The sequence below is a fragment of the Aulostomus chinensis genome, chromosome 24 (genome assembly GCF_037954235.1).
Source record: "Aulostomus chinensis isolate RoL2024-O1b breed Wild chromosome 24, RoL_Achi_v1.0, whole genome shotgun sequence".
In the NCBI taxonomy this organism is placed as follows: Eukaryota; Metazoa; Chordata; class Actinopteri; order Syngnathiformes; family Aulostomidae; genus Aulostomus; species Aulostomus chinensis.
Genome location: NC_141343.1, coordinates 11,753,733 through 11,765,644, shown reverse-complemented (window position 1 = coordinate 11,765,644; position 11,912 = coordinate 11,753,733). Strand labels below are relative to the sequence as shown.

At 44.3% G+C, this 11,912-nt stretch overlaps 1 protein-coding gene across 4 annotated transcripts; it reads left to right on the top strand.

Moving 5' to 3' along the window:
• The first annotated feature begins 729 nt into the window (after positions 1-729).
• On the top strand, positions 730-10,839 carry LOC147238720 (BPTF-associated chromatin complex component 1). Of its 4 annotated transcripts, none has more exons than XM_086197700.1 (5): positions 730-1,090; positions 1,621-1,715; positions 2,395-2,615; positions 3,619-3,696; positions 6,591-10,839. In XM_086197700.1, the coding sequence occupies exons 1-5, from the start codon at positions 1,070-1,072 to the stop codon at positions 6,653-6,655; spliced, it is 480 nt and encodes a 159-aa protein (XP_086053826.1). In that variant the 5' UTR covers positions 730-1,069; the 3' UTR covers positions 6,656-10,839. The 4 variants fall into 4 exon arrangements, with proteins under 4 accessions (XP_086053826.1, XP_086053829.1, XP_086053825.1 ...); XM_086197699.1 differs by having other exon boundaries at positions 742-1,090; positions 3,589-3,696; XM_086197702.1 differs by having other exon boundaries at positions 808-878; positions 3,589-3,696.
• The last annotated feature ends 1,073 nt before the right edge of the window (positions 10,840-11,912 follow it).

The following is an 11,912-nucleotide window of genomic DNA, read 5'->3' as shown; positions in this document are numbered from 1 at the left end:
TAACGTCACCGGACATTGGCGCAACAACTTAAGATGCCAAAAGGTTGGAGAATCAGTAGCTCAGGCCATAACGTCACGTTTTATGATATTTAAATGTAAGTTTTGGGGGTGGACTCTGATGGGTCACAGCTGCAGTGTCCTGAGATGTAACACTAGAACGCATCACATGGAAACTTTAAATACTTGTCTTATACATTTATTTCCTTTAAATGGTCCGTCAGAGGTGCTAGAACTTTTACTAAAAGTTTAGGGTCCATCCAAAAACACCCTGAGTGACGTTTTGCATTATTACAAAGGTAATTTAAGACTTACACCTGTGCTTGTCTGGGTTGCTAATAGTTTAAATTGGTTTTAGTTTGGTAAATGTTTTAATAATTCATTGGGATTTTAATAAAAAATGAATCCAAACTTCTCTGGGTTTTATTCAAAAAGATGGGAATCGCTTTGAGCAAATTAGCAGCAAAGCATCTTTGAGTATCTTGAAAAGCACTATATAAGTAGTGATTATAAATATTAATAAAATTGCTAAAATAATATCGAGTAGAATTTAAAAAGATAAAAAAAGTGACAAACATTTTTAAACTGAAAAATCTAATCAATATTAAAATTATAATTTCATAAAGGTCAGATGAGTGATGACGTTAGAAACGATCTGTTTACAGCTGTGAAAAATATACAAATCAAGTTCTAATATTCCCATTGGAGGGCCCTGTAGGAGTCCACGAACACTACTTTGGGAAACCAGAACTTCTCCAGTCAAGTTTGATCAGAGGAAAATGGAGTTTACGAGGGAACCTGAACGCAGCAGTTCTATGGTTCGAATTCGTTGCCTGTGAACCTGAACACCGAGTCGAATTGTTGGTCTGATGTAGTTGTTGGTAATTAAATGTTATTCGCGTCCTTGTACCCACATGCATGAGGAGTACCGACGCTCTGTTTAGAAGCAGCTAGTTGCTCGGGCTAGCCGCTCCGCTTCTGTCCTAGGTGCTAGCTATGCTAGCTAGCTTCTTAGCACATCAGCATCAGTTCTAGCGGGGCGTCATTGGAGCGGCAGACTGAACTCTCCACGATGACCTCGGCCTCCACTAAAGTAAGTCGGTTTAACCCTTGAGTCCCCGACGGATAAAAGTGAGTCAGTGTGAACCCGAACGCACGCGCACAGCCGTGCACGCTCCTCGCTGCAGCTCGCGGGAGTTCGTTACCAGAGCAGCGAGTTTGAGGTCATCTGAGGGTGGAGGGGTGGATTTTGGAAGGCTCGGAGAGTTTGGCTTCTTTTCATCAGCGGTCCAAATGAATTTAACTGACCACGCCTGTTTTACGTTCAAGAGATGACTTTTCATCACTTCGCATCAATCATTTTAGTTTCTAGTTGTGGACATTGTGTTTTTCACGACCACTAATTTATTCAGAGAGACCTGACTGCTCAACGGTTCGTGTTCGGTTCCTGTCCCGTGTCACCGTCAGAGCGTTAGTGCTCTCCTGCTCAATCTTGCAAGTTCCCCAGCAGACTTCAGCCGCTGCTCATCACTGCTGCTCCCTCCGGCTCCCTGCAGACTCCCATCACCCTGACTCACCCAGTGGAAACAGACGTGTTAATGTGTTTGTGTGTGCGTGGTGCAGGTGGGGGAAATCTTCTCTGCAGCTGGAGCTGCCTTCACCAAACTAGGAGAGCTCACCATGCAGCTCCACCCGGTGGCTGACTCGAGTCCTGCAGGGTAATGCAGTTTTGGTACAGTTTTAAAGGAACACGCCAACCTCTAGGGAAACTTATCGTCTGGTGTTCCCAAAGATAGACAAGAAGCTAAAGTTCCTTCTCTGTGTGAGGGAGCTGAGACCCGTCCTTGTTAGCCCTGGACAATGAATTGTAGTGGGTGGAAAAAAGTTAGCATTCCTCCATCTTTGCCCTCATGAATTCAGTGAGGGTTGTATGTAATCATGCTCCTAATCATGGCTGACTTTTTAAGAGAGACTGAGGAGGATTAACTCCATTTAACTGGTGTTCGCGCTCCCCACCATCATCCCGAATTAACGAGTACGTGTCTCAGCTCTCTAGAGGAGTGTCGCCATAGTCTTGTCTGACTCTTTGGGGCAGGGGTGGACAATCATGTGCCATGGAGGGCCGTGTGTATGCAGGTTTTCCTTCCAACCCAACACTTTAACAAGTGATTCCACTGATTAACACTCTTCTGTGGCTGAAGGAGTGTTAATCAGTGGGATCACCTGTTAAAGTGTTGGGTTGGAAGGAAAACCTGCATACACACGGCCCTCCATGGCACATGATTGTCCACCCCTGCTTTGGGGCAATGGACTTTCCCTAAGAGTGGGTAGTTCTCCTTTTACTTCCTGTCTGTGTGGAAGCGGAGGATGCCACTGATGCTCCCGTGTCCCCTCCAGCAATCAGATGAAGAACACAGTGAAGAGGAAGTTGTATGAAGATGGCGTTCTGTCCACCTCCACCGATGGAGCCAAGAAGGTCATGAAGAAGGCAACTGCCACTGTTGCCATGGCAGCGCAGGGCAATCCGGCCAGCATCTCTTTGCCGTCACCTCAGGTTGTCGTGGCGTCGGGACTTGCGGGTGCCAGCCATCCCACCATGAAGAAGCAGAAGACTGCAGGTAAGGCATTGTCAGTCATACACAACAGAGGAAGTTGCACTACTTCTCGATGTCGTCTTAATGCACACGAAGCTCGTCGCCATCTTGCAACATCTGGTGCATAACCCTGCCTCCGATGGGCGGAATCACGGAGCATCAGCTCTCGCGCCTCCCTGCTGCCGTTGCTTGACATGTCAGCAATGAATGAAGTCACCGATTCTCTCCGTTAGCCGTGCGTGCGACACATCACGTCACGTTTCCGACATTAAAAGGACCGAAAGTTACGAGGGAGTCGAAGTCCCTTTTTTTTTTTTTAAATGTATTTTTATTAATCATGAATCCCAAGTTTGCCGGTCCCTGCAAAACACATCGACGTCTATTCAGATAAGGAAAAACTCCTGAACGACCGTCAAATTGTGCGGTAAATTAATTCCTGCAGGACAGCAGCATGACACTTAGATCTCTAAATATGAATGTGGTGAGGGTTAGAAGACAGGAAGGAAGGGGGGGGGGGGTGAGTGAAAACGGCGAGAGCAGGAGATAGTATGGAAGATTTAAAGTGATGAGACGGGTATGAAGGAGCAGGATAGAAATGACGGAATTCTTTAGAAGTAGCACCGGCGTTGATGCGGAAACATTGGGAACGTTTACGTGATGCGAGAGTTTAGCTTTAGTGCGAGCGCGTGGAGGTGTGAGGACCCAGTAGCACGTGCGGATAAAACAAAGGAGGGTATTAAAATTGTGGAACCCAGAGGTTTTCGGATCAGATTTATCGGCGACATTCTTCGTTGTCGTCATCGGTGTCGTCGTGGAAATGAATCCCCCCCCATGACCCTGAATTTGGCTCAAAACATCGCCTCCGTGTCCGACATTGGAAGACGTCAGTGAGATAAGCAAGAATCAGCAAGCAATGCTAATGCTATTGTAGCTTTATTTTTTTTTTAAATCACTCACTATTTATCCTCTAATAAATGTTTCTTCTTTGTATGTGAAGATGTGACCCTCAGTGCTCTAAATGATTCAGATGTCAACAGTGACCTGGTAGACATTGAGGGACTCGGAGAGGGATCCGCCTCCAAAAAATTAAACAACTTCGATCAAGGTGAATTTTTCCTGAATGACCTCTGATGAATCTTGAACGACTGCTCTGATTGATTCTGCTGTAAGATCCTGGTTTATGTCAACTTTTGGTAATTCTGGGCGGAATTACTGTTTCGATATGAAGGGCCGCTTGCGTTCGGACATTTGTCTTGACGCTTCTACACCAAACCAGATCCAAGGGCGCGTTTCCACCGGCTCACTTCGGCTCGGGTCGGTGCGTTTCCGCTTGCTCTTGGCACCACGTCAGCAATAGAGGACACGGAGGCAGCGTTCTGCCTGTCGCTCGGTCTGTGGTTTTTGCTTCAACTAAAAGTGAGGGACGACAGACGGGCAAGGCTTCAAGCGGTGAAACAGAACAGCCAAGAAAAGAATAAAAGACTCCACCAAGCGATCGACCAGTATTCCACCGAGGCCAAGATGATACCAAGTAGACGACGGAAGCGGGTGAGTTGCCCAATCAGCGCCCCAGTTTTAGTCCCTGCTCTGCTCGCTTGGAACCCCAGCGGAGCAGGGACCAAAATGGTAACGGTGAGTACCGGTGCCGGTGGAAACGGGGGCGAGCCGAGCCGAAGTGAGCCGGTGGAAACGAGCCCTAAGTGAGTCAAAACCCCATGGTCTTTATCGTGAAGGATGATTATTAGACTCCAAGCAGCCAAAATTGAAAGGAACACACCACCCTTAAAATAGAAAAATGCTTGTGTCCTCCGGGGTTGGTGCTGGAAAGGATTGCCTGGGGTCCCAGGGGGTGGGAGACTCTGCTGAATGTCATCAAATGCTCTGAGCTGAATCAACCAATCACAGCAGCGCACCCAAGATGATGCTTGGCTAGTCATCTATGCTACTTAACCTACAAAGTTCACATCCCGATCTGCCCCCCCCCCCCAACCGGTCAAAGCAGACATCCGTCCCTGTTGAGCCCAGCTCTGCTCCACGTTCCTACCTGCTGAAGGGAGGTTTTCGTTGCGCTTGTGGCAGGACGCGCTTGCTCGCGGGGAATCGTTGGTTTCAGATGAATTGGAGGGGAGCGCTGGACCTGCTCTACTTGTAAAGTGTCGTTTGTTGTGATAAAGTGACAACTGTCATCAGGAGGAAAAACAAAACAAGGGGTAGGAAGCGAAAGACTCTCGAAAGAAAACTAGTGAGAGATGTGTCCAAAGACCCCCGGACGACTGCTGGCCAGTGACTTAGCCAAGTTGGGAACTGTCGTCTCAACGCAGACAATCGCTAGAGCCCCACATAGGAATGGACTGTGAGGTTGCAAACCAAGAGGAACTCCACTTTTACAGGAGAGACGCCTTCAACAAGGCCGGATTAACCATTAGGGCAACTGGGCAGTTGCCCAGGGGCCCTAGATCCTTAGAGGGGCCGCGGGATCCTTAGAGGGCCCGCGGCAATCAGTGCAAAAGCAAAAAAAAATATTAGTCTCACTATGCTTTAAGCCTGACAGCTGCCACTGTAGCTTTTGTCAGCGCAAGTCCAAGTTGAGGGGCAGAGCCCCCTCATTGGTCGTCAGCCCGCCATGGGGCGGGTCAAAGCAATGGTGATGCCAATCAAGGCAAGGGAGATTTCGATTAAAAAAAAAAAAAAGAAAATGGAGAAACCTGTTGGTCAGCTTAGTGGGAACGCTAAACGAAAATTAAAAAAGGACAGGGATTCTAAAAAGGCGGAAAGTTTAAAGAATATACCGAAAATAGGTAATTTTTTTCCAAACCGTTTGGGGGGTTGGGGGGGGGGGGGGGGGCACTAACAGGTTGTTGCCCAGGGGCACTGTGGAGTGTTAATCCGGCCCTGGCCTTCAAGCAACTTCAAGACCGAAGGACGCTCAGGACAACCCTGGATTATGCATCCTAGGAGTGTGTCCTTTGCTCGGACGAGACGAAACCGGAGCCGTTTGTCCATAGAGACGCCGCTTGTGTTCGGAGAAAGAAGGGAGAGGCGTGGAACCCAGAGAGCACAATGAAACACGGTGGTGAGAGTATTCAGCTGTGGGGGGGGGGGGGGGGGTTCAGCGCGCCCAGAACCGGAAACCTCGTCCAGGTGGAGGGAATCACGAAGAAAGTAAGGATATGCGGACATTTTCAAAGAAAACCTCACACCGCCAGCAGCAAAATTGGGTCGGGGGTCATCACTTTGCCTTCCGACACACCACCAATGCTAAATGTGCGTGGCTCTCGGTGAAGAGCGACCTCCAGAAGACTTGGATCCCATTGAAAATCTGTGGAGTGAACTGAAGCCCAAGGTCTGACTGACAAACCTGGAGGAGCTTGAGAGACCTGCCAAAGAGGAACGGACCGGGATTCCTCAGGGGACGTGTCTGAGACTTGTTGAACTCTACAGCAGACAACTGCAAGCTTTTATCCGGCAAAAAGAATACACGCGTGTCATCAAGGGGGCTGATCAGTTTAACCCTGGCGGTTTTTTGGGTGAAATTATTTTGTTTCTGTGTGCAAAGTAAAATAATCTAAGCATCCATGATAAAACTAGTATGTTTGGAAAAGCTGTGGGATTTTCTTGTCCGTATCCAATGCGCTGGTATTTGCCAATGCCGGTATTTTCTGTAAAAACAGAACAAGTTCATACGGTGTTAAGTTTTTGTCCATGCCGGTAAACACGCGTAAACAAGGTGAATTTGATCGGGTTCCGTGACCTCCAACCTGGTTTACTGTCTCACAAAAACGGCCTGTGGTTGATGAAGAAACGCGCGACCTCGTGAGTTCTGCGATTTGAACGTTAGCAGTAATTATACAGATAAATACGATGGACTCCACAGTCGAGTAAATACTTACACACTTGGTTTTCTGCTTTTGTAGTAACCGGTGAAACTACATGATGTAGCCTCTTCAGATGGAATTGAAGATTGCAACGTTGTAACCACATGTCTGTGTGTGTCCTTAGATAATCTGAACCTGGATTCAAGTCTCATCATGAACGCCAGCGACCTTCCTCTGCTCTCCCGTTGACCTTCTGGCACTGCAGCGATGAAGATAATAAACTGACCTCATGTTACAGTGAACGTGACCTCATCAAATATTGTGTTGTTAAATGCTGGACTCCCATCCATGTTTTTTTTTTGTTTTTTTTTTTAAAGCAGGGTACTTCAGTTGTTTTTTTTTTTTTGTCCGATTCTCCTACTCTGAATTGACCTTTAGCTCTGCAAGGAAATCCAAGGAAGGAATCCTGCGTTCAAGGATTCTACATCCTGTGTTTCTCCAACGATGGTGGAGGATAACAAACATTTGACAACACAACGAGAGGCCATGACGAAATGGCCGGAGAAACACCGATGCTCAACCCGCATCTACCAATCAAGAAGGAAGACGTATTTTTTGCAGTAGTACTTCTTTTTGGGGGGGGGCAGTAAATTCTTGTTTGAATGTTGACATTAGGAGAACATTTAGCTAAGTGAGTGCACTCTTGATGTGTTAGCGGTCAACCCAGTTGATTCTCTCCATCAGTTGGAATCACGACGTTATGACTGGCACTGTAGGGTTTTGATGTTCAGGTTTGTCATTTGTCCACCGTTTAAAAGGGCGAGATGTGAAAATGGGAGGCACGCGTAGGTGCGGAAGCATTGTTTTTAACAGGTCTAAGTCGAGGTCCAATCACTACCTTTTTTTTTTATCCCCCCCGGACATTTTATTGGGTGAATGCTCGTAGAGCAGCCAGGGAGCGGGCGGGTCATTCACTGTGTTTCTGAGATTTAAATAAGTAGGGAAAATATTCACGAGATCACGTTTTCCGATCCATCCGATACCAGATTTACCAGCGTCATTTATGTAAAAGTAACGGCAAGCTGCGCCATCCTGTCCTGCCCTTGTCGAACAGTCACACGGAGCAGTTCGCAGGGGTCCGAGAGCAACAAATGTCTTAATTTTTTTTTTTTTTTGGTTAGTCTGTTAAATTTTAATAGAAATAATTGTGGATGTTGACATGTAACAGGTGATTTGTTTCTGATGTCATTGTTGTAGTGAACTGCTGGCCATATAATAGACAATGCAGATTAACACGCGACGTAATGAGAGTGTTCAGCCCCCGGCTCAGTCCCTCCTCGTACAGTTTGACCTCTCCGACTTGATTCCTTTTCTGGGTGTTCCAGAAATATTCCTCCCAACAGCATTCATACGCTTCACCAGCCAGAATCTGTGACTTCTAAGCAACATTTTCATAAATATCCACTGTGTAAAATTAGTTTACGCATATTTGAAAAAAAAAAAAAAAAACAGAAATTCAAATCATGTTCCAGCACAGATGTCCCGAAAACACAACAAGCTGTTAATTTGATAAAAAATGTACAGGGGGACAAAAATGAACCGAACAGAGATTTGTCTTTGTTGATCTGAACCGAACTTCTAATGCTCATATTCAGTATTTGTACCAAAAAAAAAAAAAAAATTATCAAAATTTTATTTTCAAAACCTTTTCAGGCCTAAAAACGCCTATTTTTGAAAATTCCGTTTTTCCACGACCGTATAAATCTTATAATTCAGACGGTTGCTTCCCCAGAATCGGGATTATTGTGATAGAAACTTTATAGAAATCCAACTGAAAATAAAATATTTGCCATAATGATGGATTTTAATGATTTAAAACTCTACAAAAATCGAATTTCTATTGCAGAGGGTTTGCTGGATGTTAGTTTCAGTTGAACTTTGTGTGTGGAAAAATAAGAGTGCACTTGAAAGTGGAATATTTTTAAAAAAAATTTAATACACAGAAACACAGTCAACATCCAAATGGGTGTCATCTGAAAGACGTGCACGCAGTGCGATAGCCATCCAGATGTGGACAGCAGGAATGTTGGAAGATGTCGGCGAAGGCCAATGTATGTCTGACAGAAGCAGCACGTCTCATACTGGCAACGCCCAGAACACATACCAGTAATGATGTGCTGCTACAGCCTGACACACTCTCGACTGATGCTCTCTCTCACACACACTCACAAAATGATTTATTCCGATCTATAAATGCTATGACAAGATCATCACTTAATATTTGTGCACATTAAAACAGCCAATAAAACGACTGACACAAATGAATGCCGAGAACAATGAAACATTCAGGAAAACCAACCCTTCTGGGGGAATTGCACCCTCAATTATCACCGCTACACTTCTAAACATTCATGAATATGCACAAAAATGTTCCCACCATATTCACACAGAGGAAATACCAGGCATCATTCCCACAAAAAAAACAAAAAAAAAAACAAAAATAAGAAGAAAGATATTTCTCTTAATATCAAAAGTATGTTTCACAGACACTTGAAATGCCAGAGGAGAAAGCGATTCCCATCTCTTCAAACCTCTTATCCTGAACCGAGAGGAATTAGTTGGGACATTTTCCATGAGGATAATTCTTAAATTTATTGTTTGGAAAAAGAAATTATGAAAAAATAAAAATAAAAATAGTAGAGCGTCATTGACGTTGCACACATTATGTAGTTTGTCCTTAAGGGTGACAGCGACTGCTTTCCTTTGTATTATTATTTCTAATATTGCGCCAAATTGGCCTCTATGCTACATGGTTGCTATCAGTCCATTCAGATTCAGAATACTTTATTAATAACAGCTATTACCTTTGTAACTTGTCTCCATCATGAGGAAGGAGATGTAGGTGTGTGTGTGTGTGTGTGTGTGTGAGAGAAACAGAGATCACCGGCTGCACAAACAACCAGGCTCATGTGATGTGACGAATCACAAACAAAAACTTGGTTTAACCCCGTTTAGTGGAGCTGTATGGACATCAATGGGGAGCGGGTCAGATGGGGTCGTTAGCGGTGTGTGTGTGTGTGTGTGTGAATTGATGAATCTAAACATGGGGAGGCTTCAGCGATGACCGCTGGGGAACAGAGCTGTGAGCTGCACAGACAGAGACAGAGCATATGTGGGTGACCATGGTTGCTCTCAGGTCAGTGAGGTAATGAGTGATCGCTAGGACGCTACATCACCCGCACAGTAATACAGGAATAAATTGTCATTAGCGTCACGTCGTGTCGTTTAGTCGACGCGTAAAGATTTCAGCGGAGTGTATCCTCAATTTGATGTCGGAGCCCAGCTGAACCTCTGATGGAGGGGTCAAACCGTAGCATAAGTTGGCATTACTGTCAATGGAGCTGCAAGGCTGGTGTTTCTGCCGCAGTTACAGATTATGATGGAGGACACGCGTGATGTCCGACACACACAGGTTCACGTTACAAGCATGTGTGTTCATTCTTCTGTTCAAGTAACGGACGGCAACGTTTATCTTAGCGCCTCATCTCAATCTTAATAAATTACCGATAGACTGACGGCAGAACTGGCCGACATTATCTGTGTAAACATGAAGTGAAAAACACACGGGAACATTATGAATTAGAATTAAAAAACAAAACAAAAAAAAAACTTTCCCCAAAAGATTTGGCAAGACCCATTTACTCACATATGTACTGCATCTGATACTTCCGAGAGATGATGAGCGAACTGGACAGACGTCTGCCTAATTCATTTTTTAATTATATTTTTTGAAGGAAAAAAAAAAATCTTTTCAGCACAAACTACATTCATTACCGCAATTACTGTAAGTAATGTGTAAGACTGGAAGAAAAATACTTCTTAAAAATGAGAGAGAGAGAGAGCGCAACTTTTTTTTTTCTTCCATGACAACTGGAAGGGTCAAAAGCTTAAAAGGGACAACCACAGAACCCATGGGCTCGAGATTTAGTTATGTGTTGACGGCGGAGACACAGGGGAGCTCTCAATGAACAGAGAAACATACACAGAGTTACACAATAATTATATACACCAGAATATCAGCAGATGTCAGCCATATTTTTTGACATCTCTGTCGTGTGCTGATGAACACACAGTGTCATTGATATATATCTTACGGGCTTTTCCAAAGGATTCAGAAATACAGAAAATGTCCGTCTTTCAAATTCGCAACGTTTTCATGTTTATGTCAGGATACGCAAGATGTCAGTATACATCATGTATCGGTACCCGTATTGGACATTGCCAGATACTGGGGAGTCAAATACCAGAAAGATATCTAGTGTGTTGCGTCTGCATGCATGTCATTTAATCACTGACAGTTCAGTCTCAAGTGTAAGATCAACAACAGGGCAGCACATGGATCACTTCTGATGTATTTATATAATAAAACAATGAATCGGGCCAGAAGAGAAAGCCTCCTAGAAATGACTTATGTCGATAAAAATGTAAGTGTGTATATATATATATATATATATATATATATATATATATATATATATATATATATATATATATATATATATATATATATATATATATATATATCGTTGAGATAAAGTTCATACGTAGCCCCCAGCAGGGAGCGTGTTAACTGATAAGACATAAGTATGACACACACTCCTTGTGTGAACAAAAAAACGGGGAGTTACATTTCTCAGTCAACATTTTGTTCATTTTCCATGAACCTGATGCTCGCGGCTGACAAAGATGAGTAGTTGGTGTGGCTACAGTCTGACCCAGTGAGGGTCTGAGCCCTCTCTAAAACCATCGAACGACCTTTTATCATTTTACCAATACTTGTGACTATTCAGGTCAAATATTCGATATTTTCTTAACAAAGTTTCATATTTTAATAGTTTGTCTTAAGCTCTAATTTGTAGAAAAGAAGAGTAGTGGTGGGACATGAAATACACATGATGTGTCACTGTCAGTGTCCCCGACTTACAGGGCTGATCATCTTTACTCATGTAAACACGCCTTAAATTTATCATTCGCGTTACAATACGGGCATCGCCACTGATGACCTCTGATTCAATAAAGGAACCCTCGGAGAATGAACAGCGATGACGTTCCGTAACCAGAACTGGTCACCGATTTGGAGGAAGCAACACTGCACGCAGTGGCACAAACAGAGCAGCAGATAGGAGTGGAGACGTGGTGGATTTTAATTGACAAATGCTCTGTAGTGTTGGCGGTGCTGGAGGGGGAGGTCCCAAGACTCACGGTGGCAGCACGTCATGATTTGGAGTGATTCAGTCTTTATCTGCAAAACATGATGTGCTGCTAGAGCGCTCCCTGGACACACAGACATGCCATCTTCATTGCTGCACACACACTGTGGGAAAAGAGACGTTCACATTATTAGAATATTATTACAGTCACATTCATGTGTTTGATGGACAGCAAACATGCTGTCATGTGACCACAGATATTGCACGACCTATCAATTCTACGAGTCTCTCTCTCT

Excerpts from the sequence above, each read along its gene's own strand:
- LOC147238720 (XM_086197699.1), top strand. The coding sequence starts at position 1,070 with ATGACCTCGGCCTCCACTAAA. Across the intron at positions 1,091-1,620 it reads TGACCTCGGCCTCCACTAAA|GTGGGGGAAATCTTCTCTGC; the intron begins GTAAGTCGGTTT and ends TGCGTGGTGCAG. Across the intron at positions 3,697-6,590 it reads ATTAAACAACTTCGATCAAG|ATAATCTGAACCTGGATTCA; the intron begins GTGAATTTTTCC and ends GTGTGTCCTTAG.